The sequence below is a fragment of the Diorhabda sublineata genome, chromosome X (assembly GCF_026230105.1).
Source record: "Diorhabda sublineata isolate icDioSubl1.1 chromosome X, icDioSubl1.1, whole genome shotgun sequence".
Classification (NCBI taxonomy): Eukaryota; Metazoa; Arthropoda; class Insecta; order Coleoptera; family Chrysomelidae; genus Diorhabda; species Diorhabda sublineata.
The window spans coordinates 27,713,461-27,738,769 of NC_079485.1; the positions used below are offsets into that span (position 1 = coordinate 27,713,461).

The window sequence follows — 25,309 nt, forward strand, 5'->3', positions numbered from 1 at the left end:
TATTATTTAACTTCTAACAGCAAATAGTGATACTGTATATCATACCGAACACACTGTTTACACTACCACTACACCAACACTCACAATTACACTATCTGACGCGAGTTTCGATAACCAATTTATCGTCTTCAGATACTGAAGGTAAACTGTTTACCTTCAGTGAGATTCATCTAGGATATTACCTTATGTGAAAACACTGAAACGAAAACTAACGTTACAAAATATGTGCTGTCTAATTTTGCTACCACTTATACTCAATGTAAATTTTCATAAGTATTAACAAGGACTGATTGGTTTCTGATTAAACAATTTAAATAACGAAGTGGCCACGAGGAGTAATTAGAAATAACATAGTAAGCATTTTATAATGGTTTTCTTTTTTGACTGTATTCAATTGATAAAAATCATAGATATATACGTTGAAGAATGCTATCCAGGTCCATTTCTACTTGATTATTTGTGACCGCCACAAAATTGCAAGAGAATGACTAAAGAAACCTACAGACTGTATGGAACGTGATAGTATTGAATAAGTAAGCTCCTAAAAATATCTGGAACACGAAATCTACATTGGCGATAACAAGGTATGTTTAATCATGTCTTCAAATACGAAATCCTTGTTTGCTTGAAGACAAAGATGTTCGAACAATGCATTCTACCGATGTTAACATACGGTGCTCAAGTTCTAACCTCAACAAAAGGTACCATAAACAAAATCCAGGTAACGCAGCGAAGAATGAAACGAGCTGTGCTAGGTCTATCTCTTACTGAAAAAGACAGGTTTAACGGATGTGGTAGTGAAAATAATTGGATGGAAATGAGGCGGGTTACGTGACCAGAAAAACAAAAATAGGTTTTAAATCAGAACAATTATTCAAAATCACATTGTAACATATTGGTATCAAAATGGATGTGAAAATACAAAAATGTTGAAAAAGTCCATGTACAGGATCCTCCACGACGAGCTAAAAATATTAGACCTGACTCACTTAAACTTTTATTATTTTTTTAGTGGAGAGCTGCATGTGTCCAAAAATTTCTAAAATGTGAAATAAATAAAAATTAGTGGACTTTAGGCATACGATGCCTTATATAAAGTTTCATTAAAATTTTGCGTAGATTCTAAAAATTTAATAAAAACCATAGCATTCCGTTTAAAATAACGAAGCTAGGGTCCACTTCCGGTATAACCGGAAGTTTCAGGAAACTGAAATTATTCTAGCTGAAATGAGCATTTTAGAAAACCCGTGCAAATTTTTAGAACACTATTCGCAGTACTTTCCCATATACATATTGATTCAGCTCGTCGTGAAGGACCCTGTATATATGTATGATTAAGGTTGTTCTATACAATGCGGCTCAAAAGATCTATTTCTTGCTGTAGTACTAGGTGAAGTGTTTATGGCTGATCCCAGATATGGGATTTTTATTGTTTATATCATAGGCAACCAGGTATACTGCTATCACACTTTGGACAGAATGTGGATAGAGGTTTCGTCCTATAGGAATGTTATAAAATTTGCACAATATGCTCAACGAAACATCTTCAGGTATCCACTGAGTTCGAAATGTCACGACAGGTTTCTGTTGATATTCATATATTGTTTTTTTTTACGATTGATACATTCTATATATCCTCTTTGGTTATAAGCTCCCAAGAGTATTTTTGCCTGTCTGAAATACTATAGATTAATCCAGTAACTGATCTTATTTTGTTCTGATGTCGATTCCAAAGAAGGGCGTAGGTCCTACGGATTTTTGCGCCTCTACTTTTGTAAGTCTGCCTGCTATTTCATTTTCCTTCATTCCAATGTGTCCCGACACCATAAAAAATCATGATAGCGGTTTGCACAATCAGCGTGTGACTAGTAGACAAATAATTGAACAAGAAGTACTTATCTGTATAATGGGTACTGCGAATGTTAACATTTGCCGACGTTTTTTAACGCAGACTATAATCACTATAATGTAAAGACCAAAGAATCCAAGATGCGACCTTCAAGAGCATGTTAACCTTATTTTTGGATGCTGAAATTGTAATTTTAGTTGATAACTAAATGCAAAAGGTGTTTGTTTTGCCACAATTCACCATTCAAAATACTGGGATGCTTATCCAGATATTATATATGGTAATACAGTCGGTACAGAGAAATATCTTGCCGGTTGAATACATCAATGTGTGTTCTAAAATAAAACATAGGTAGTTATGACTATGAATGAATGAAGGACAGCATTACGCTTTACGTCAGAAAAAATGAATGACGTCGTATATACAGTAGGTCCCATAGTGACATTTCGCCGTATATAAATAAGAAAGAGGTTGTGTTGGAACGAAAAATAGTTTTAATATTATTCGCGAGAATTAATCCATCACTTGCATTGAAATCATATTGTGTTCTATTTTTGAAAACGAATTCAGTTTACTACCATTGCCAATGATGTTTCCGAAGCTAAACGATTGGAATGATTGTCTGTGTTTATTCATTCAAAAATTAAATCATTTAAAATTACTCAGAAATGTAATCGATAGTTAACCTGAAAATATTCTATATCAGATAAAAGTCTTTTCAAATAAATGTTTCCAAATTTATTATCTATGTAACTATTATCTTTTATTGAAGTGTATTCTGTGTGTCCTTGAACATGGAAAATAATTTGGACTCGCACAAAAATCCACTTTCATAGGTTAATTTTTTGGAAAGTTTCAGCTTCATTAGTTTTTAGAAGATTTTTTTACTTAATAGTTTATTTTTACTACCAAGACATTTAACTAATTACGGTGGTGATTTTCTTCGTGGCCTTCTTCATTAAGATATTCATATAAACACAAAACTTATTTTATTACTCATAAACTTATGTAAGATTTTATTTTTTATAGTGTTGTCAATAACATTAGCTGTAGCTAATGTCAGGTTCCATATATTTTGTGAAGGTTTTTTATATATTGAATAGATGTATTATTTATTTATAACTTCCGTATTGACTTGCTTGACACTAATCCCTGTGAGTTTCCAAATTCTAGGTTTTAATTTTTAGATTGTTCAACTTTACAGCATTTTATTAAAAGCCCAATATAATTCTTCACTCTCTATTTAATACTGTTATCAGCTAATAGAAGACGGACTTCTTACCTTCCTAGAGTACAATTAAATAAAAGTTATATGCTTTTTGAAAACCGTTTGTATTTTTTCTAAAAAAGATCTGACGGATTTTGAATGAAGGCTTATTTTAAAAAGTGACTATAAATTACAGATAACTATATATTTAACCATGCGAATTTGTTTAAAACAATTGCAAATTCTGTAAAACTAAAAGTTAATGCGTATTTTTGCCTCTATGGTTGACAATCTTTTGTTTTGTTTAGAAATGGTTTCTGATATCAATAAAATTGGCATTTTCTATCTATACAAATATAACAAATTGAAAATGTAGAACCGGCCTTTGTAAAAATAAATTTGTAAACTATGATAATGAGATGGTCATACCACTTGTTAATGTTACAGTCCGCACGCAGGTAAATTTAAGGTCAAAACTCAGGTAAGACGGCTGATCATCACCAGCAGTACATTGACCAAACGACACTATATACAGGATCGAGATGCCGCAACGATACTTCAACATCGTGATCGTATTTCTAAGAAAATATTCTGTTGACGGCGATTATATCTTTTCTGTCGGTACAATTGCTTCTCCATATTTTGTTTAAAAATTTCAACTGGATTCAATACAAATTTTTCAATGATAATGATATCAATTCGAAAAACTTCTTAGAACACATAAAGTTAGGCAAAGATGCATTATTGTTCATTCACCTCTAATTACAACCAAAAATTGACTTTGCTTTACTGCAAATCAAGACAAGAAAACCATATGGCATTTCAGAGTAAAAAAGAAATAAAGGATTGGTTGTGAGCTGTTATAAAAGATTTTCAAGAATGATCCACGAGGATATATTGAAAAATTCTTAGCCTACTATAGAACCAAACAAACATACTCTCCTCTTAATTGGATACATTTATTACAGCGAACCTGCAACGTCTCTAGACCTTTCAAAAAAAAATGTTTCTTGCTCTACAAACCAGACCTCCACAGCTTTTATTACCTCCTCGTTGGAAGAAAATTTACGACCTTTTAAACTTTTTTCAGTTGAGGAAAGAGATGATGGTCGGACGAAGCCATATCTGGTGAATAAGGGGGGTGTTCTAGTAATTCAAACCCTAAATCACGAATTTTTTGCATGGCAACATGAGATTTGTGTGCAAAGGCGTTGTCCTGAAAAAACAAAACACCTTTGAATAGCTTTCCGCGTCTTTTCTCTTTAATTTGTTCCCCTAGAGTGGTCAGTAATGTCGAATAGTAATATACAGTTACTGTTCTACCCTTATCCAAAATATCAATCATGATTACTCCATGGTAATCCCAAAAAACTGAAGCAAGAACTTTTCCAGCAGATTTTTGGACACGAAACTTCTTAGGCCTTGGAGAACCAGAGTGTCGCCATTCCATCGATTGGTGCTTTGTTTCTGGATCGTTAGAAATGTACCCAAGTCTCATCCATAGTAACAATTCGTTTTCAAATCGAGCACAGATCGAACGCGATGCTTCTACCCTTGCACGCTTTTGGTCAACATTCAAACATTTGGGGATCCATTTTGCAATTTTTCTCATGTCCAAATTGACGTGAACTATATGATGAACGCGTTCGTATGAAATATTCGGTGCTTCGGATATCCGTTTTAGCCCAATTCGACGGTCTGATAAAATCATGTCATGAACTGATTCGATATTTTAAGGGACTGACACAGAAACTGGCCTTCCCGATCGGTCATCATCTTCAATGGAAAATTTACTTCTTTTGAATTTTGCAGTCCAATTTTTCACGGTCGCATACGAAGGACATTGATCACCAAGGGTATTAAGCATATATTCGTAAATCTGGTTACTTCTTAACTTAAATAGAAAAAAGTAAATATCGATACCTCTTCGAGAATAAACGATACTTTAAAAATGGTAATATAATAACAATATTATACAAAATCTTATCATAATAAATCTCAAATATTTCACATTATTTTGTTAAAAAAAATCATTTGGATATAAATTTGGTAGTTTAGGAGATTTCATCACACTAAGGGCAGAAATAATTCTACCATTAGAAGTACTTTCTGAATAATTTTGTTTATTGTGTGCAGGTGTTGCTGGTACCTATACTCCTTAAAGTTATCAATAATAATTGATGGATCTGTAGACATAATTTGATTTTTTAGTTCCATATACTTAATTCCACTAAACCAAAAGGGGGCTTATAATATATTCTTATTCCAGCGTTTTGAGGATATTCATACGAGTATGCTCAGTTTCCTGGGTCTAATACTATAGGTAAATTATGTTTACATAAATTAATTCGTCAAATATACGTTTTTTGGAAAAAATTCGTTTTTGCTTTGATGTTTTCCATAACAATTTCACAAAATTCTATCTATTGTCATCAGGAAACCTCAAAATAATTTCGTATTTTGTTTTGATACATCGATTTTAATACTAATAAGTAAGGTACTCAATGAGTTGAGTTTATTATCGCAACGTTCTATTGACAGTTACCCTAGATTGGAATTGACTTAGTCAAAGATTTCATATTGATAATCCTTTTTCCCAATACTGTATATTAAATGCCATTTATACCTCAACTGGCATGCTTTCTCGAATACATTCTCATTCAGCATCATGAATAGTCACACTGGGAACCCAAGAACTTCACAACATTGATCTAAATTGGTCCGGATAAACCCCAAGGGTCCATAGGAGATTTGATAGAGGTCTAGACAAATTTCCATCGTTTAATCCGATCTCCACATTTTTTGACTACTTTGGAATATATTCAAAATGAAACAGCAGGGGTTCTCCAAAATATTGGAAAGTCGTCAACAAGAAGAAAAAGTTTGAGAACCTCTACCCTAAACTAATTAAAATGTACTAAAAGATAAATAATTAAATTTTTAGTGTAAATCTTTTTACAATTGGTCTGTAGAAAGACTATATTGGGAAAATATCGGTACAATAACGTAAAAGATAGTTGCATGAATTATTACTTTCTAATAATTAGCTGAAAAATCTGCTGTTGTGTAAAGTTAATGTCATGTATACTATCGTACAACGTAATAAAGTTGAAATTATTTGAAAATGGTTGTGGGAGCTAAATCTAAATCTCACTGCTCCCGAACTTGATGTATACATCAAAATAAAAATAGTTTTAGAGTTGACCTTAAAAGTTTTTTAAGAAAAATTGTCTTTTTTTTTTACGTCCCTAATGGGATTTGATCTACCACCCATAAAATTGTTACTAACCAATTAGCGCTCGAAGCTATTTCACATTTGACATCTCATTTTGATAGAAGCTCATATGAATTATTTATTTGACAAAAATTTGTTTTAACTCTTAAAATCAAATTAATTTGATTAAAAATATAGAATCTCATAAATAATGCCGGTTTCTAATGTTCACTTTGTTTCTTGTCATAGAAGATTGGTCAAAAAGAGGCTTCTATCATTTCTGTTTAAACATAAAATAATTACTACCCATCAATTTGGGTTTTTAAGTAACAAATTCACATATGATGCTATTTTCTCCCTCCTTAATAATGGTACTCTAACCTAAACAGCCATCACTCAACTTCACTGCAAAAACGTTTCAGGGAACACCTTTCGCATGGTTTAAGTCATACCTTACAAACAGAAGTCAGCTTGTAAAGGTTGATACAACGATGTTTTCTTGCAAGCCAATAAAATGTGGAGTGCCCCAAGGCTCAGACTCGGCCCTATTTTGTTTCTTCTGTTTATAAACGAAATCGTCTGGTAAAATATGTCTATTTGCAGACGATACTAGTTTCTCTTGGAGTAACCCTGATCTCAGGGCACTTCATAGGACCATATCTGGTAACCTAATCTTCTCTGTCTCAACGTTTCTAAAACTAAAGTTTTATTATATAGAAAAACATTGCAGCCTATTATTAAATAACACCACCATTGAAGTCGTTGAATCTGTAAAATTCTTAGAGCTTGTTGTGGACAATTCCTTGAAATGGGAGTTACATATTGCCGCCTTATCTAAAAATTTAGTTCCTCTTGTTTTTTGATGAGATCAGTTTCCAAAGAACTGTACTTATCCACCTCCTTAACAGTCTATTATGTCCTTATTGAGTCGCATTGAGTTAAGGGCTCGATATTTTACAATGCAAAAAAATGCAGAATCACTTGACAATTAAAATCAAATCGATATCATCTTTTCCTGCATTCCATTGCAATATTTTGAGCCCATATTTACTGGAAAGTGCCTTTTACTCAGTAAACGACTTCTATTCTAACCATATCTCTCTCTTTAACTCAGCAAGCCCTTGGAACCTTCAGTAAAACTTCTTAGATGCAAACTTGCCGCAAGGCATTTTTAACATTTTTGGATTCAAATTTTTTTCTATGGAAGAATTTCGCCATAGATCTGAATGAATAGTAATCGGACAGTGCAAGGCCTATGAAAAATCATACAGTCGTATCACCTGACCACTATTTACCTTGGCATTGATAATTCGATTGATGATTACGAAGTAAATTGAACTTTCATAAATGCACTTCATGACACTAGAAGATTATCTGCTCAAATCCGACATCTCTTTTCGACGGTTTCTGATAATAATTGTCCTATGTCTTAGAATGACAATACATTCTGTATTGAATAAAGACGAAGTTAATCAATTCACGCAATATTATCAAATATTTTTTATTGTATTATCATCAAGAGCGAGAAAGTATGCGAAATTTCATGTCAATACGATTAGAAAAATTCAGCTTAACAGGTTAAAAACAAATAAACAAACTTAATAAAGCATGTTTAAATAACGTGTGATGAAATAATAATTTTCCGGTGGTAGTAAAAATCAACATCTTTTCCTAGTGGCTGAAATGTGAAAATAAAATTTTTAATGAGTTTTTGCGTGGGAGGAAGTTTTCTTTTGAGAAAAATGTCAGTAGCAGCAGAGGAAATTTAAATCCCAATCTTAATAATGAGGTAACGCTAATAATTTAGTTTGTAAGAGAAATCCTATTTCTTTACTTCCGTATTCGATATTGACGCTGCCAATATTATCTTTTATTGAAGTATATAGAGGATTTTCGAAAAATTAGCGTTTTCAGAAACATTTCTAAAACCTTTTAGTATAAAAATAAATTTTATTTTCAATGTTTATATTTTTTTAAGAATGGTCTTGACAGTTTTATGCTTAATAATTTGTAGGACACACTATCTTTCATCAATCCATTTCCTGAGTATATTTCATCTTTCACGATTCAGTTGTTACAGACTTCACATAATTTCATTCCATTCATAGATTCGAGTTACACCATTGTTTAAGGTTAATATACAGGGAGATACAGAATAATATTTCTGACTATTACTGAATTACCTAAATACTTTTTATTCTTTTCAAACAAATAATAAAAATAAGACGAAATGTTTTAGCTTTAGCTACCTCGTAATTTTGTATAAACTAAAATACTGGTTACCTACATCTCATGTCTACGCACTGACGCCATTACAGTCTGATTCTGTCTCATTGTGTACGTTGTTTACTAAGTGTTTAAGATGCCTTCGACAATCGTGAATCCCGCAGATTGTGAAGTACGGGCTGTTATACGATTTCTTAGTGCTAAAGACCGTAAAACCGATCGATATTCATCGTGAGATCTGAGAAGTTTACGGACAAAACATTATGAGTGATCATCACCCAAAAAAGTGAAGTTTAAGCAAACAATTTCTGCCCGGAAAATCATGTGCACAGTGTTTTGGGACAGAAAAGGAGTATTGCTAGTGGAGTTTCGGCCTCGTAATGAGACAATCAGTGCAGCGTCATGCAATCCAGAAAAAAAGACGTGGCAAGTTGAGTAAGGGTATCTTTTTCCTGCATGTGGCTAATCGGACCAAAGATCTCATCAAATCTTTTCAATGGGAAACTCTAGATCATCCTCCCTACAGCCCTGATCTGGTGACCAGTGACTACCATTTGTTCCTGCACTTGAAGAAACACTTGGGCGTCAGCCTCTTCAAGACGATAACGAAGTCAAAACAGTTGTGATACAGTGGTTAGCAAGTCAGGCGGGAATTTTATGAGGAGGGTATTCAAAAACTGGTGCCACGTTATGACAAGTGCCTCAATATTTACGGAAATTATGTAGGAAAGTAGATTAAGGTACAGGCTTTCATGTAAAAATAAAATTATTGCGATATCTTTGAACTTCTTTTTTATTAATTCCAAAACGGTACTTAAAAAATATGCATCGTATATATAAATGTTTGATTTTTTAAAAAAATAATTTAAACTTTATTATATAAATTTTGGTATTTTGATTTTTATACTGTATTTTCTACGCCATCACTGCAATCTCGAAATCTAAGAGAAGCTTTTCAAAATGTTTCAGTCGATCGTCTCACAAACGAAATCTTATTCATGTGCCTCTTATACTTCACAAAATTTCGTCTCCATTAATGTTTTGAATCCAATGGTATTTTTATAAAATTAATTTTGGAACATGCTGAACATTAATTTAAAAAATTCTCCACCACTGATTTATGATGTTATATTGGGGTTTAATTTGGTGTCACGACAACTTTGTATTCGCTCATTGTCAAATGAGCTACAGTATTTTAATATTTTCCAATCCCAAAATATTTGTATCTGAATAATTTCTCCAAAGTTTTAACTATACTGAACTTTTAGTTGCACATTAACAAAATGCGGTGATAAACACACAATTTTCGAATAAATCTTTTTTACGAGCAATAATAAAAACGTAAGAGGGGTTGGGATGATTTGAGGTTTACTTTTACTCAAACAATATTTGGTACTAATGCAAATCCCCTAGCCACCTTTTGAATTCGTCGCTACTAGCCCTAGGTAATTTATAATAAATATCAATCCATGCAGAAAAGTATGGAATCCAAACTTCATTATTCTTCTTAATTTCAATCCCTAACAACCTCATATAAAATCGAGTTCTCATTTCATTTGGTAATATACCCATTCACTTTTTCAAATACGTAGGTTTTTAAATTTCTTAATATTGACTTACATCTTGTTTGTTTTATACAAGAAGACGATTCGCATGCACTGAGCAGTATGCTTTGTGGGAATTAGCAAGCCTTGCAGACTAGAATATTTGTTTTTATTCAACCATGTTGCCAAGTTGCTCAAAGTTTTACCATAGAAATTTCAACCAAACGATATTATACAGTATTAGTAACTTGGCTTTTCTAAATCTTGTCTATGTTATTTTTGGTTTAAACACGAAATACAGTATATAACAGTAATTTTTTTATAATACGCTATAATTTGATCATTTTTTTATTGATTCCACAAACGATAGCTTTGAAAAATGAATTTGGAACATTCAAAGTCAGAATCGCTACCGAGAAAGTATAACATTTTGAATGTTTCTAAAGACCTCTTGAGATGATGCAATACAACGTTCAATGCACTGCAAGGCGCAATACTTTTTGATAAAAAGCATACGCACATGAAGTTCAGCTGATTGTTTCATGCAAGATCTCGCACTTGCAACATCATCGGTTCTGTGCCATTTTTATTGCGTGCGAGCTGCAAGTCTACGGAGAAATCGAGTTACTTTTGGCTTAAAATCAGGCCCAGACATCAGGCACCAGGCTCCAAAACCAAGGCAGCAGTAAATATAATTATTGACAGTGTTCTATCAACTGACCACTTTTTCACTTCGTTACTTACTTAGTTTTGGTATCATCATGCTATGACAAGAGACACGACGTGCAATTTTCATCTATGCAATATTTTGACCTTGCATTAAATGGCATGCAATGTTGTGCACTATGTTAAGCGAACTTAATCCTAATTTGCCCATGTCCTCATGTTACGGATTTTGAATATATACTAAGTGATATAAGATGGATTAAAATATTTATTAGATAGAATTTCTAGGAAAATACTTGTTGAAGTCAAGATAAATTTTTCTACCAAAAAAAGCATGCCGATAATTATGTATTTTGGTGCAATACGTAGTGAAGAGCTCCATCGTACCTAAGGGAAAGTCCATAAATCACGTAGCTCTGCCAAGATGAGAGGGTTAAGTTCAAATACTACACTGAGCCACTTGACGGGGGAGGAAAGAGGTGAGAGCAGAGCTACGCAGTTTTTTCCAAATAAAATTTTGTTAGAGAAAATGATTTTATTTGGCTCACAAATGCTAATATTTCAGGAAAAATCATGAATACATTGTTCAAAAAATAATAAACTATATAAATAAATTAAATCATTAAATATTAACAGTTAAATAATATTTATTAGTAGCTAACAAATATTAATTGAAAGATATACATTGTCATTTTTTGTAAGATTTATCATTATTACTAACTATTCATTAAGTTCTACGATATATAAGAAAATTGTTCATCAGGCGTAATATTTTAAAACAAAATCACGTAGTATTGGACAGAGAGGTGGGGTCATAAAAAAAGGAGAAAAAGGAGTCCCAAAAGGAAAGGTTTATGGACGCTCCCTACATTAAAAAGACGAGAAAAGATTCAACAGCTTATCTCACGAAGTCTAGTTTGTTCTCTATGAAAATAACTGCAAGGATACAAGGAAGTGTATTAGATTTAGTCGAGAATAGAATCGAAAAGGCAGTAAGCCGAGAGCTAGGGATACAAGACGTGTCAGAAGAACTATTCCACTTCAACATCGTCCACTATGTCAATTGCAAATTAGTGCTTAGCATTCTTATTATAATGCGAACTGTGTATCTCCAAATCAAAAGTTTTGAACTTGTATGTATGTATGGATTTTGGGGTCTCGAATATACCGCGACCCAAAGGATCTATTGTGTCCCCCTTTTTAGCTGCGATACTGGAGAATCCAATTTTTACAGCTGATCAATCTCACTCCTCTTAAAAAGTCTAGAATGTAGGATGGCTGTAGCTGCCAAAGATCTTTGTCTTCTATTTCATACAAACCCAGGTGTAGGGCTCTGGAGTTCCTTAGTGTTTCACACTTTGAAAGAGTGTGGATAGAGCTTTCGTTTTGAACTTACTTCATATTATTCTCAGTTGGTCTTACCTACCATTCCTTGGTAATGAATCTGTGCAATACATCTAGGTGGAATCATGCCTGACGTATATTGAAGTTGAGTTTTTCTACAATTTTCATCGATTAACTACCTAACGCCAAGAAACGCGTAATCGAAAAAAATTACAATGAACTCGTTGATATGGGTGTTTTTTATGTCAATTAATATATGTTACGGCCGAATTTCGTTTGATAATTGAACTAAGAATAAAAATTTTGTTTGTAAAAAATGTAAATTTATTTTTATTCATTCAAAATATTGTGCAATTCACAGATAGACCATCCCAGCAATGATGTGTACGAATGAGGGTCTATTAACATTTAATTGATTTGTTAGTAAAAAATGATAAATAGGTTCTTCTAATTTTTTGACTTTTATTTATTGTTTCTAACTCTACAAATATTTTATATATGTTTTGGCACACAAAGAGGTTTTTTTTTTGGCTGTCATAATTTGTTTACATCTCGTTCTGGTACGTACGCCTTTTAATTTATGCTTTTTGTTGAATAATATCTATTTTTTCAAATTAATCTCATAACTAACATAATAACTTCTACAAAAATCTCCTTTTTGTTAGGAACACGATGTGTTTCAACAGAAAATTGACTTATCTGTAAATCATTAGATTCGTGGACATATTAGGCTTAATGACAACACTGCTGATCATGATTGTCTTACTATAAACGTTGTGTAGTTGGGAACATTGAATAGAGGTGGCGACTCATACTTGATGGATTTGAACTCTGCTTCTCGTAGTCCAAAGTCCGCATAACAAATTTAAAGGATGTGCTTGAAGTTACGGACGAGGTCGGTATTGTACGGGGGCAGTTATAAAGTTAGAAATTGAATGTAACTCATAATTAAAGTCTATTTATTTGCAATTTACGAGGGTACAAGGGAACAATAATTTTTTTGTTTTTTTATAATGTTCATCTTGGCTCAATTAACTGATGCTACCTTTTGCGAAAGCACATAGCTCATTCAACAGTTTTTTCATGCAGTAAATCGACCAAAAAAGCATTGATTTTTTATTTTTATTATATATTCATTATATGATTTTTCTTACAGTCACACGACACGCACAACGACGTGGGAAGACCCTAGAAAATCACTAGCTGCACAAGCTGCTGCTCAACAACACCAAAGTGCCGAGCAACTATTAACTGCACATCAGATGTCACATCCACAATCGCCTAATTCTAATACTAGTAAGTCTGTATTATACCCCATAAATTTGTAGTTTTGTTGTTGTTACGAAGGTTTATGAGATTTGTAAGTAATTTGGCATTTTTTTATTAGAAATATTTCGGGAATACTAAAGGTAGAATTTAGTAACCTTGTACTACTAAATTATAAATTGAACAGATACTTCTTCTATTTTGACTCCTAGTAGTTTTATATATTATTACACTACCGTCCAAAACTCTAGAAAATAGATCATCTTAATTGATTGGTATTGAATTGAATTTAATTAAATTGAATGGAGAACAACCTAAAAAAAAATAAGTTTCTTTTTTTAACTTTATTTCATTATCAAAGTGGTCTTTTAATACCTCGTATATTCTAGTCTTTTTATTAATTAATTTATTGAAATCAATTTCATTTATCTTATAACATTCATTTTCTGATAGTTTATTGGAACTTCCAGACATTCTCTTCCAATTTCTTTAGCAATTTATCAGTTTTAATGCGACAAACATTATTTTGCTAATTTTCTGCGTACAATTAGAAATTAAAAAGCAGATGTGTTTCACACTTTTGGACAGTAGTGTATATTTCATTTGATTTTAGTTAGAATTATATTAATTGTATTATTTAAAAACTGTATTCATAATAAAACAGAATTTAATAATAGGCCTGAAGATCCAGTATTCCAGTATCCAATATTTTATGAAACATTCATGAATTTATTATATTATCGTTAGTCTTTAAAAGTTCGTATATTTTCAATATTTTTAGTGGGTGAAAATCGTGTCCTAAGATTCCGTTACAAAGAGGTAAAGCGTTTTTTAAGCTACGGTCACTTATTAAATTAGCAAAAAAGAAAAAGACCATAAGTCTATGACTCAGTTTTCTTCTTCTGTAGTATCTGCGATTGGTTAGAATATAAAATCTTTTCTGTTTTCAAACCTTTAATAAAGTTTTTTTTCAATTCGATAATAATGTTTCCATAAAATTCTAATCGTCAAGTTGATCAATCTATTGCCTGATAACTTCGTTTTTCCATAACCTCACTAAGAAAGTAAAATTTCGATTCATTTCTAAGGGAATTTTATTTTTAGTATTTAGTATCTAAGCAACACTCTGTATAGTTCCAGTTAAAAATATAGATCTTAAAGGCAAGTTTATTTTCTATTTAATGACTAAAAGAAATTTTGTAAAAAACAAAACTTATTTACTACACTTGATGAACTCAAACTCAATGAAATCGATTGACCTTGATTTCGTAAGCTGCTAGACAGAAAATTCTTCTACACGTTTTTAGGTTGTTTAGCTGTTAAATAAGATTTGAATAATAATTATTTAAATTGTGGTACATAAATTTTGAAATTTGAAACTCGTTACAAACTAGTCAGTAATAAATGAACATCTAAAACATTGCATGACAAAAAAGAAAATTCTTATTTAGAATACTTGGTTTGAGTAGATATTTTTCCTTGTCGGTTTAGTATTTTTAAAGCTTGGTTTAGATATTGCTAACACAGACAGAATTAAAAATGTTAAAACCATCAAAAATAACCCTTCCAAGTTGAAATGTATAATAAACTTTTGTATTGAAACCATCCTTAAATGATGAAATTCCATCGTTTTGTAGACGCATTTCGTTGGAATAGAAATAAAATACCTTGAACAGGAAAATTGTGAATTTCTTAAGTACACTTAACAAAGTTAATGACAAACATGGAAATAATGAATTATAATATCGAAAAAATGTTTATCTAGTATATTATTCAAAAATCATATTTAGTGCAATGCTATAAACAATTTTTACGGTTGGTGAACTTTGAACAGTGAACATTGAGTGAAATAAGACTTTATATACAGGGTGCTCTGGGACTTGATGTAAAAAATTCGGGAGTGGGTAGATGACGTGTAACTAACGCCGTGACACTGAAGAAATTTCTCATACGACCCCTCGTTTCTGAGTTATAGGCGTCTAAAGTTGCGAAATCAAAACTTTATACATTCAAATTATTAATTCTTAATAGATGATTACGTATTTCCAGGTAGTGTGTTTGACGAAATAAATAATTCTAAATCTGTATACTCTAAAGATAGCAAAAATTAATGTTTCAATCGATTTTTCTACAAAAAGTTACTCTTTGTTCGCCATAAAGAGACATTCCGAAGAAAATTGTCGGAAACGGAAACGAGAGGTCGTAAGAGAATTTTTTTTGTCATAGCATTATTTTCAAGTCTCCTACTCCCTCCCGAATTTTTCGTATCAAGTCCCGGAACACCCTGTATATCATTAGAGAATTATTATATTTTTCAAAATAAACTGCTGTTTTATCAAAGCAGCTTTTGCTAGTTTTATAAATAGTATGACAGTGTATGGAAGCAATAAAGTGTCATTAACATTAATACCTACAGATAAGTTTCTATGCCTAGGCTTGACAGCAAGATATTTATAATAATGGTATATAGCAGCTGCTTTTAAAACATAAATCGATACTTATTCTTATGGAAAATTTGGGAACTGTTAAATACGACGGCTAGTGCCTTTGTTTCGCTCCCGACCTATTTATAAATCAAAATAATTATTATTACGTAACATTGTAATCTATTATGTATAAGTTCATGCAAAAAAAATGATAATTCTGAATCTATCTAAACAGTAGCAACTCGATTTCAAAGACGCAAAATCACTAAGATTTGGCCAGTATAGTAAGGAAACTGTAGTACCATATGACCTAGTGAAAAAGGTGGTGTAAAGAGTATAACTGTGGTAGATTATCGTGTACAAAGCATACAGGTAGAGCACCACTACCATATAAAAAGATGTTGAAAAAGGCCATGATATCGTGTTGCAATATTTACGAATAATTGACCGTACCTTGTGGTGCATAATAGACTTACTGTCGGCTTGAACGTGAAAAAATTGTGTCCACGAATGTTGAAAGATTCAAACAAGAAAAATGAAATATACGTAATGCACTATAGACAAGGAAGACTAGTAACAATGGGTGAGCCAGGGATTTATCACATGTAAAGATTAAAATGAAGAGTAAGGAGTGAACATCGCCGAAAAACTTCAAGATACATTCTTACGCAGTCATGCTAAAATATATTTTGGAGGAGTAACTTTAGTAAATGTACACAAGGGATCCACAATTGTAGGTGCTGATTATGGCCATTTAGTTCTCAAATAACGGGAGGAGATGGAAGACAAATGCCCAGGTAAATTCCTGTATTCTCCTGCATCAGGTTAACGTATTCCATCACAGGTCCGTAATAGCTCAGGCAAAAAATTTTTTTATCGTAAATAGGGCAAGGACGGAGCAAGGAATCAACCAACCCTCGTATTTACAATATATAGCAATAAAATCGAAGGCTTAGTTTGTGGTAGTCAATAAACTTTTGGATGAAACTGATACCACTGTGATTTGTTTAGGTTTGTGACTCGATTATGTATAGTAATGGTTGAAACTAACAATACTGTTGTACTTAGTTGGTAACCTGATATATTGTTTGTTGACATTTTTTGTCAGGTGAAGAGTATTATCTTTGTAGACTTTTGTTTTATTCCAACTGTTTTGGAACTCTATACGTTCAATTATCATTTACACTATATTATGAAGATAAATAAACGATGAAAGTCAAAATATTACTGCTTTGATATCATAAATTATAAGTGAATCTATATGGAAAGCGGCGAAAATCATTAAAACCTAATAAAACGTTCTAGTTGAACTTTCACAGATTTATCATTAGAAAATATTCAATGGTTAGTGGCAGACTGCATCTTCAAGAACGTATCAAGCGAAAACAAAATTAAGAGTTACAGTAATTTGTGAACTGATGTGATGAAATTTTATGTACTCGTACAATCTTCTAAAAACAGTTCTTTCCAACGATATGCGTACCCAACTATACAGTTGCTTTTCTCCAATTCAAGCTCTCTTCAAAACTGCTTTTTGTTCAATTTTTCGTACTACCACTCAATGCTTCTATGTTATTCCACGTCACAGCTGTTCCTTTCCAATTCTGAATATTATTATTTTTTAAGTCTTCCAATATTACTTATATCATCTATTCCTTGGTCTCCTCCTTGTCTTTTTGCCTATTAGTTTCTTCTGTTGTACCATTTTTAGCATCGATCTTCACATAGTCTCTCAAAATCTCCCAGCCATCTAAACTCTCGCTCCATAATAAGCATGCTTCATCTCCAATTCGTTTTTTCCATCTATCTTACATGTCTTCATCTGCCGTGTATAGGACTTTTTCTTTGTGTGTGAGTATTAGAAACCCTCCGAACTTAAATTGCCTGTTTATTGTTAACATAAAGGATATATTCTGTTTCTCTGCTTCTTTCCGAATATTCCTGATAACCACATATTTAGCTATAAGAATTATGTCATCTGCAGAAGACTTTGACATTCGTAATATGTCCTATCATTATATAATTGGAAGTTTCAGATCACGATCTCTAGAATTCTATTAAATATTAGTTGACTTTTTGTCGGAATTCCTAGTCTGCTAAGTACTTCATATAAGCTTGTCCTATTCAATTTCTCATTTGCCTGTTAGAAGTCTACGAACATTGTATGAAAAGTTATATTGCATACATAAGAAGTGGTTTTTAATTTTGCGAGGGAATGAGCCGGTCCGTAACTGTCTAATTAGTCCTAGAACCTGCTTTATATTACCCTAGCACAATCTCTGCATACTTATCTATTCTGTTCTTTATTTTTGTTAGCACTTTATAGAGGGTATACAAATTTAAAACAATTTACTTTTAACCGCTTTGGCTCGTTCCCTAAAAAGTTGTTCAGTACTTCCGTCTGACATGCTTAAACTTCCTCTAATAATAGTCCGGGCTACATAAATTCCCTTCAAGCTGAAAATCAATTAAATTATTTAAAATATAATTAAAAATAAAATTTTAAAGTTCCACATCATTCCCTGAATGAAAAAAATGTTATCCAAGGTCTAAGTTCAAAAAAATGAGCTTTTCGTGATTTTCAGCAAAACGGTAAGTTTTATCAAAAAACCTTAGACATCAGATCATAAAATTATCTACAAAAAACATGTCAATACTTTTTTTCCTACGAGTCATCGTTTCTGAGATATAACGATTCGAAAAATTGTAATCGTCAATAAAAACAACTCCAACTGAAAAAATTATTTTCTTCTTAAAATCAGAAAAAAAGCTCAACATCAGTCAGAAACCTATTCATCAAAATAATTCAATTCGACAAGAAGTTATTACCAACGGCATTCGCTTTCTTATTTCTATGTACGGAGCTCCTAAAAAAAGTTCCTGCTTAGATAAGTACCCATATGCATGTTTAGTTAAAAATACAAAAAGTAAAAAACAAGTTCAATTAGTTTGTCTTCCTCCAACCTCAGTTGCTGCTCATCAACATCTTTTTCGGGTATATTAACAAGTTCAAGTGTGGCTTAGTTATCAGCTAGACCCTACAGACTGGGGTTGGAGTTAGTCAACAATACGCTAGAACCCGTTCATACTGTACTTCTACCACACACAATTTTTTGCATCTACATAAGGGATGTAGTGCTAAATGTTGTTGCAAAAAGTCTGACTGTTTTGTTCTCTGGCATGTACACCTTTTCAAGGCTCTAATATTGAATCACCAACAGTGGAGGATGCGTTTGATTCTAACGAGGCAAGGTTTAATTTAAATCGCTTCTCTCTTTTCAATCTCTGCAGACCAGTGTAATAGGCCTCCTGGGGAAACCACGTTAAAAAACGCGCTAATTACACTACCTCATCTTGATCTTGAATAAAATGTTTTCCACACAGGGGAATGATGGGGAACCTTGAAATTTTAATTTTAATTATATTTTAAACAATTTCACTGGTTTTCAGCTTGATGGGAATTTATGTAATTTCGAATGTCTAAATAGACCGGACTATAAGTTAAAATTTCGATTTTAAATGGTGGCTTTCATCGTTTAAATATATTATTATATATATAATTGTAAACAATCCAACAAGCCATGGTACAATCAAAAATAAAAATATATTACGTGGTGTATCCATTCTGTGGCATAAAAATATTTTCACATGTAGATATAACAAAAACATTGGAGATAAAATACTGGATCAAATTCATCAAATCTCTGGAATGTAGATACGTAACAGTTTATAAAAATTAGCGAAATTAACTACACCTTCGAAATTGTAACCAAAGTACGTATTTTATACAGCAGTAGTAGGTGTTGGAATGACCTAAAAAATTATCAACGGAATTTAAAAAATTCCGACCCTGCTTCTGATTTTTTCCTTGCGCATTATTTTGATATAATCTGTAAACACAGACGACATTTTTAATCCATTGGTTTTTGCTCCAAATTTCTTACATTTATTGAATTAATTTATCAACCACCAGCTTAAACTGTTTGGAATGTTGTATTTTTATTGTTTTGTTTATTTCAATTTTATAGTCTCATGAACTTTTCTTATTTTATTACTTCTGCACAAATAAATTTCTTAGATCTAGCCCTGGCTGTAAAAGAGAAGCAAACAAATCATTTAAATTTATCCAAATAATCTAACAGTTGTCTTGTCTTCAATAAGTTAACGTATCATCGTCTGGATGAGAACACAATATTTAAAATGCACAAAATGAATACTACTTGTAACTGGTAGGCTTTATTGGAACACGAGCATTTGAAACGGCTCGGTATGATATTTTCAACAAGGTTTTTACTTAGCTATAAACGCCATTTTGAAACAAATTCAAAATTAAGGTAAAACTTCGGTTGAAAGTTACTACATAATTTTATCAAATTTTTTTATACTCAACTTGTTCATTATAGTGCCATAGTTCTTTAAATTAAACAAATAACTATGCATGGTAAAAGTGAACGGATTGAAAATTGATATTTCATCGAAGAAATATTATTTCCTCTTTCTGGAACGCTCCCCGTACATGCGACAATAGTTTCACATTAAATATTACCATTTTCACTTAGTGGGCACTGAAAGGATACACTTCTTAATAAAAATAGATTGAGGGAAAAATAATTTCGGTTCTTTTTAGCAGTTTTATACCTCTAGTAATGCTTATTCAATAAAGCCATGCTATAGAAGATTTAGTGGCTTACAGTGTATAGTAAAAAGTCATGTCATTCGTTTGTTCATTCAAAAATTGCCTCAACATTGGAGATTCCCGTAGGCCACTTCGTCACATTTTGCTGCAGCACAGGATCGTCGAAAATAGGTGCTAGTGTTAAAAACAGTTTTCTTGTCTTTGCCGGCCAATTATTGATGGAACACTGACATATTTCATGTCATGACACCGCTACGAAAGTAAGTATCGACTATACAACAAAAGGAGCTCGATTCATCGACAACTACGTAATGAAGTCCATGAATTCTTGACCTTATACAGTGAATAGATCGTATTCGCAGAAATATTTATGGACGCGTCAGTCTCAATAAACTTCCTACAAAGTTTCCACATGCTACTTCGATCCATTTTAGTAGAGCTCGACCATTTAGTCAAGTTGTTTTGAAAAATTTCTAAAATTGAGTTTCGCGCTGTTATAAAACATAAACAGCAAAATGGAGGCTTGTGCTCATCAGTCAAAAATGAAAAATTAGTCTAAGTTGTAGCACAGACCGGCATTTTCAAAACAAGTATTCTAAGGATCCTACATGGGCATTTAAATTTGAGCGTCGAGTAGAATGTTGTGGGCGATTTTTAGAGCTTTGCCGAGAGAACCAAAGAAGTGTAATCCAATCAATTGTATCGGGTAATTATATCATGGTCATTTACCATGATCCAGCATCCAAAAGAGATTCCATCGGAGGCATCGGAAAGGAGAACTCGATGCCACTATAGCAAAAATCACGAAAAACACCAAAAAAGTATGGCTACAGTATTTTGGAACTGCGAGGGTATTCTACACGGAATCAAATACAACCGCGAACGCGGCATATTACTCTGACTTACTAAGGCAGTTGCGTCATAAGATTATCGAAAAAGGCGGGACAAAATCAGCCGAGGTGTGCGTTTGCTTCATGACAATGCTCCAGTCCATACTGCTTCGCTTTCCTACTGTACACGACTGTGACTCAATGATATTTTACACCCACTATAAAGACCTGAGCTGGCCCCGTTTGATAATTTTTTGTTCGCAGAGTTAAAGGCCGAGTTAAGGGGGAAAGGATGACGATGAAATTAAATAGGAAATGAATCATATTTTTATAGTGGCATAGAAGCTTTAGTCAGACCTTTTCAAAAGTGTGTGGTAATAAAGGAAGAAAATTGGAAAAATTATCACAGTTTTTTTATCTATAATCTTTCTTTTAGTGTTGTGCTAAGATTTCATGGACCGCACTACGTATTATAGAGAATCCATTTTGTGTCTACTTACTGAAACGAAGTGAGATCGATCTATTTTTAAAACAACTGATTACGAACAATACGAATTGAATCACTTATCACTTATTGATGCGATTGTTGCTTACTGTTTGGTAAGTGTAAAAGAAAACTGTTTATCATGAGCTGCTCGAGCCGGGCTGATTTATTAATCTGCTGTCAACAACTGATGCGATTGAAGGGGGTTGTTAAAAAATAGCAAAAACTGATTAATATCGATATTATCCATCACGACAACGCTAGACCACATATATCCTTAGTGACTCAAAAATTGGAATAATTTGGAATGTTTTGATGCATTCACTCTTCCCTATCAAACTATACTATCATTTATCCTGCTCTTTTTGCAAAATTCTGTTAATAACCTAAACCTGACTTCATAAGAGGCTTGCTAAAATCACTTGGTTCAGTTTTTAACACAGAAACCTCACAAGTCCTACGGTGTCGAAAGGTCATAGATCAGATCGAAACATGTACCATTGATTGATGTTTAAAAAGTTTAATAATAAATTATCTTTGGAAAACTAGTAGAAACTGAAATTAATTTTTCCTCAACCATATAATAATGTATTATTTGATTGCACCAAAGCTTTTGCCTGTAAACTCTATTATTTTGTCGCTTGAAGCTAATACCCTATCCTTCAAATGTAATAATAGCTCTTGCAATTTTTTTGTTAGGCAGTAGTTTCATTCTATTATTCTATTTGTTGAAAAACAGAATGATTCTAATTGGAATTGTTTTTCCACAGCTGCCAAAGTAAATACAGATGTAGATTTAGGGCCGTTACCTGAAGGATGGGAGCAGGCACAAACTCCCGAAGGGGAAGTTTATTTCATAAACCATCAAACACGTACAACTTCGTGGTTCGATCCTAGAATTCGTAAGTTTTAACTTTCGATTTTTTTTATTAGTTATGGGGGAAATCGAACTATGTGCCTCATATGAATAGTTCATAAACTGTTCCTACAAAAATATTGGAAGTTTTTGAAAAGAAACTATTTAGAATAATCATTTTATAATAATACTCGATGTTTTAACGTTTATGGAATTTGAAGACTGAATCATTCTTGTTTTTAATTTCCAGCTGCTAAATTAACTTCGAAAATTTTTTCGAAGGGCAGGATTAGTTTTTTCTTTAAAAATTGCTCAAAACTTAATTTTCAAAATGTTTAGTTATTTATTTTCTTCTTGATATTAATGACTGTTATACTTATAACAGTTCATGATATTTTATAAAATGCAATGTAACGAACAGTCAAAATAATTTGCAATTTGTTGTTTGACTAGTTGGCCTAATTCTTCCTTGAAAAGAAGAACAAGAAACTTTTGATTCGAATTACTTACCTAGAAAGAAAATATTAACATCTATTTTGCTTATAAAATTCTCGAGACGTAATTGGCTGGAAATTGAGGTTTGATCGGTTGTCTAAAGGCACGTCCCCATTTGCAAAGAAACCACGAACCAAACGCCGTAGCCGCGATCATATTTTCTAATACTTCATTATTGAGTTCAAAGTTTCATTATTTTTTTCTGTTGAGCTGACACGGAATGTACAGTAGAAGCCAGAAAATATTTTAGTCCTTGTATGTATGTATGTATGAATGCATTAGGGGTCTCGTATACACTGCGTCTCAAAGGATCTATTGTGTCCCCCTTTCTTGCTGCCATAATGGAGAACCCAGTAATTACAGCTGATCTGTTTATCCCACTCCTTAGAATGTAGGATGGCTTTAATTGCCAGAGATCTTCATCTTCTTAGTCCTTGCATCGTGTTTTAAAATTTGATTATAATATCTGTTTTCTGCATCTGCATTCCACAAAAGTTATTTTCTCCTATACAGCTCAGGAAGCTGTTAAGTTACCTCTTATGTCCTGTCCTTTCCAAATCAAGTACAAAAAATCGAATATAACAAAATACCAAACTGTGTTTTTTGCACAAAGTACAAGCCAAACTATTTATTCTTCTAAAACGAAGAGATAAAACTGCTAAAACAATCATATAGCTGTTTATACATTGCTTTCGAAGGTACAGTTCTTCTGTTTGATTTACCATAGGCGTATATACCTCATTTTATAAATTTATTATTTTTATAAATACTTTTAAAAAGGCAATCGAATCATTATTAATTGGACGGCATTATTCGCCGTTATTTAGACAAACGCACTTCATCGTAGTCCTACTTGGAACTTAGAAAAAATCATTGTTATACCTCGTTAACTTGCTACAACTGAATATTAAATTATAAAATGTGAATAGACGATTAAAATGTACCTGTATGTAAGGGAGTTTGGTTTAAACAGGGTACTAGTCGTGAAGTGAGGACTTTTTGTACCACATTCGTTTTTATTTTTCTGGAAAACGTAATTTTAAAGCAAAAACAATGAAGGAAAATAAATTTTTTGCAAATTAAACAAACGGCAAAAAACATTTCAATTCTAAAGTATAAATAATCATTGTACTCAGAATCGTCTGAACTAGAGTCATCATTTGATTGAATTATAATGGGTTGTAAATAGGGTAATACCACATACTCATCTTCTTGTTTGATAACATGTTCAACACAGTTTTTCCAAAGCTCTTGGCGGTCTACTGCTAGAACCTTCTTTACGAGTTCTACAATTTCTTTACTCAGTTTTGGAGACTGATTTCATTTTCGTAATTCTGATTTTACGTTTGCCCATATTAAGCCCATAGGATTAAATATATAATAGTAAGGTATTCTGAGAAGAGTATGATCCTGTTCTTTGTATAACTTGTCAATATAATAAACTTTAAGACCTTTAATTCTTTGTTTGTTGGTTAGAAGTTGCCGCGAGTGGTAAGATGCGTTGTTCATAACGATTACTGATTGTGGTGAAATGTTAAGTAAAATAATTCTGCTGTCATATCTAGCACAGTTTTTAATATTTTTAGCATATATTAATACAGCTTTAGTCAAGAAACCGTCTTTGCTTCCAGCGTGTACGATTATAATGCGTTTCCCTTTAGAATATGGTCCATTCAAACAGCAATTTTTACTATTGTCAACCCAACCGAAATTAACTACATCGAGTCTATAAAACCATATTTCATTTAGATAAATTATGTGCCTATTAGAACTTCTGGCAGGAATATTTTGAAGAAATTGTGTACATACGCCTTCCTACAGCTTCGGCCAATAGAAATGCATTTATGTTTACGATTCGATGTCTTCATTAGTAAACAGTGGAGATGATGAGTCCACGTGGACTGACGGTTTGTTAGATATTCAACGAATTCTTCTGCAATTGATATTGGAAAAACTATAACGTGACGGTTCAATCTTGCGATGTACACCACGTTGTTACGTTGTGGAAAGCATTTTCACGTCAACACAAAAACACGATGTTGTTCATGGTAGCGTTCTTCTCGCGGTTTTGTTGCAATTGGGAACGCGCCTTAAAAACCTCTTCCTAACTTCTAACCTATTATTTTTGGGTAACGAACCCAAAATAAGAAACAAAAAACTATGAATTTAGTGACAAACGAAAAATATTTTTGTGGTACATTCATCATAACATTAAAAGTTTTTTGTTTCTTGTTTTCATTATCTTCAATGAGATAGCCATACACTA

General features: G+C 32.5%; 1 protein-coding gene across 2 annotated transcripts in view; it reads left to right on the top strand.

The window, feature by feature from the left end:
• The window catches only part of LOC130451649 (transcriptional coactivator YAP1-A), a 141,196-nt gene that overhangs the window by 106,184 nt on the left and 9,703 nt on the right, over positions 1–25,309 (top strand). Inside the window, exons 2-3 of one of the 2 annotated variants that reach the window (XM_056790803.1) lie at positions 13,207–13,346; positions 22,463–22,594. In XM_056790803.1, the coding sequence (XP_056646781.1) occupies positions 13,207–13,346; positions 22,463–22,594 (272 nt within the window). The remainder of the gene's footprint in view (positions 1–13,206; positions 13,347–22,462; positions 22,595–25,309) is intronic. The other variant, XM_056790804.1, reaches the window with a different exon arrangement.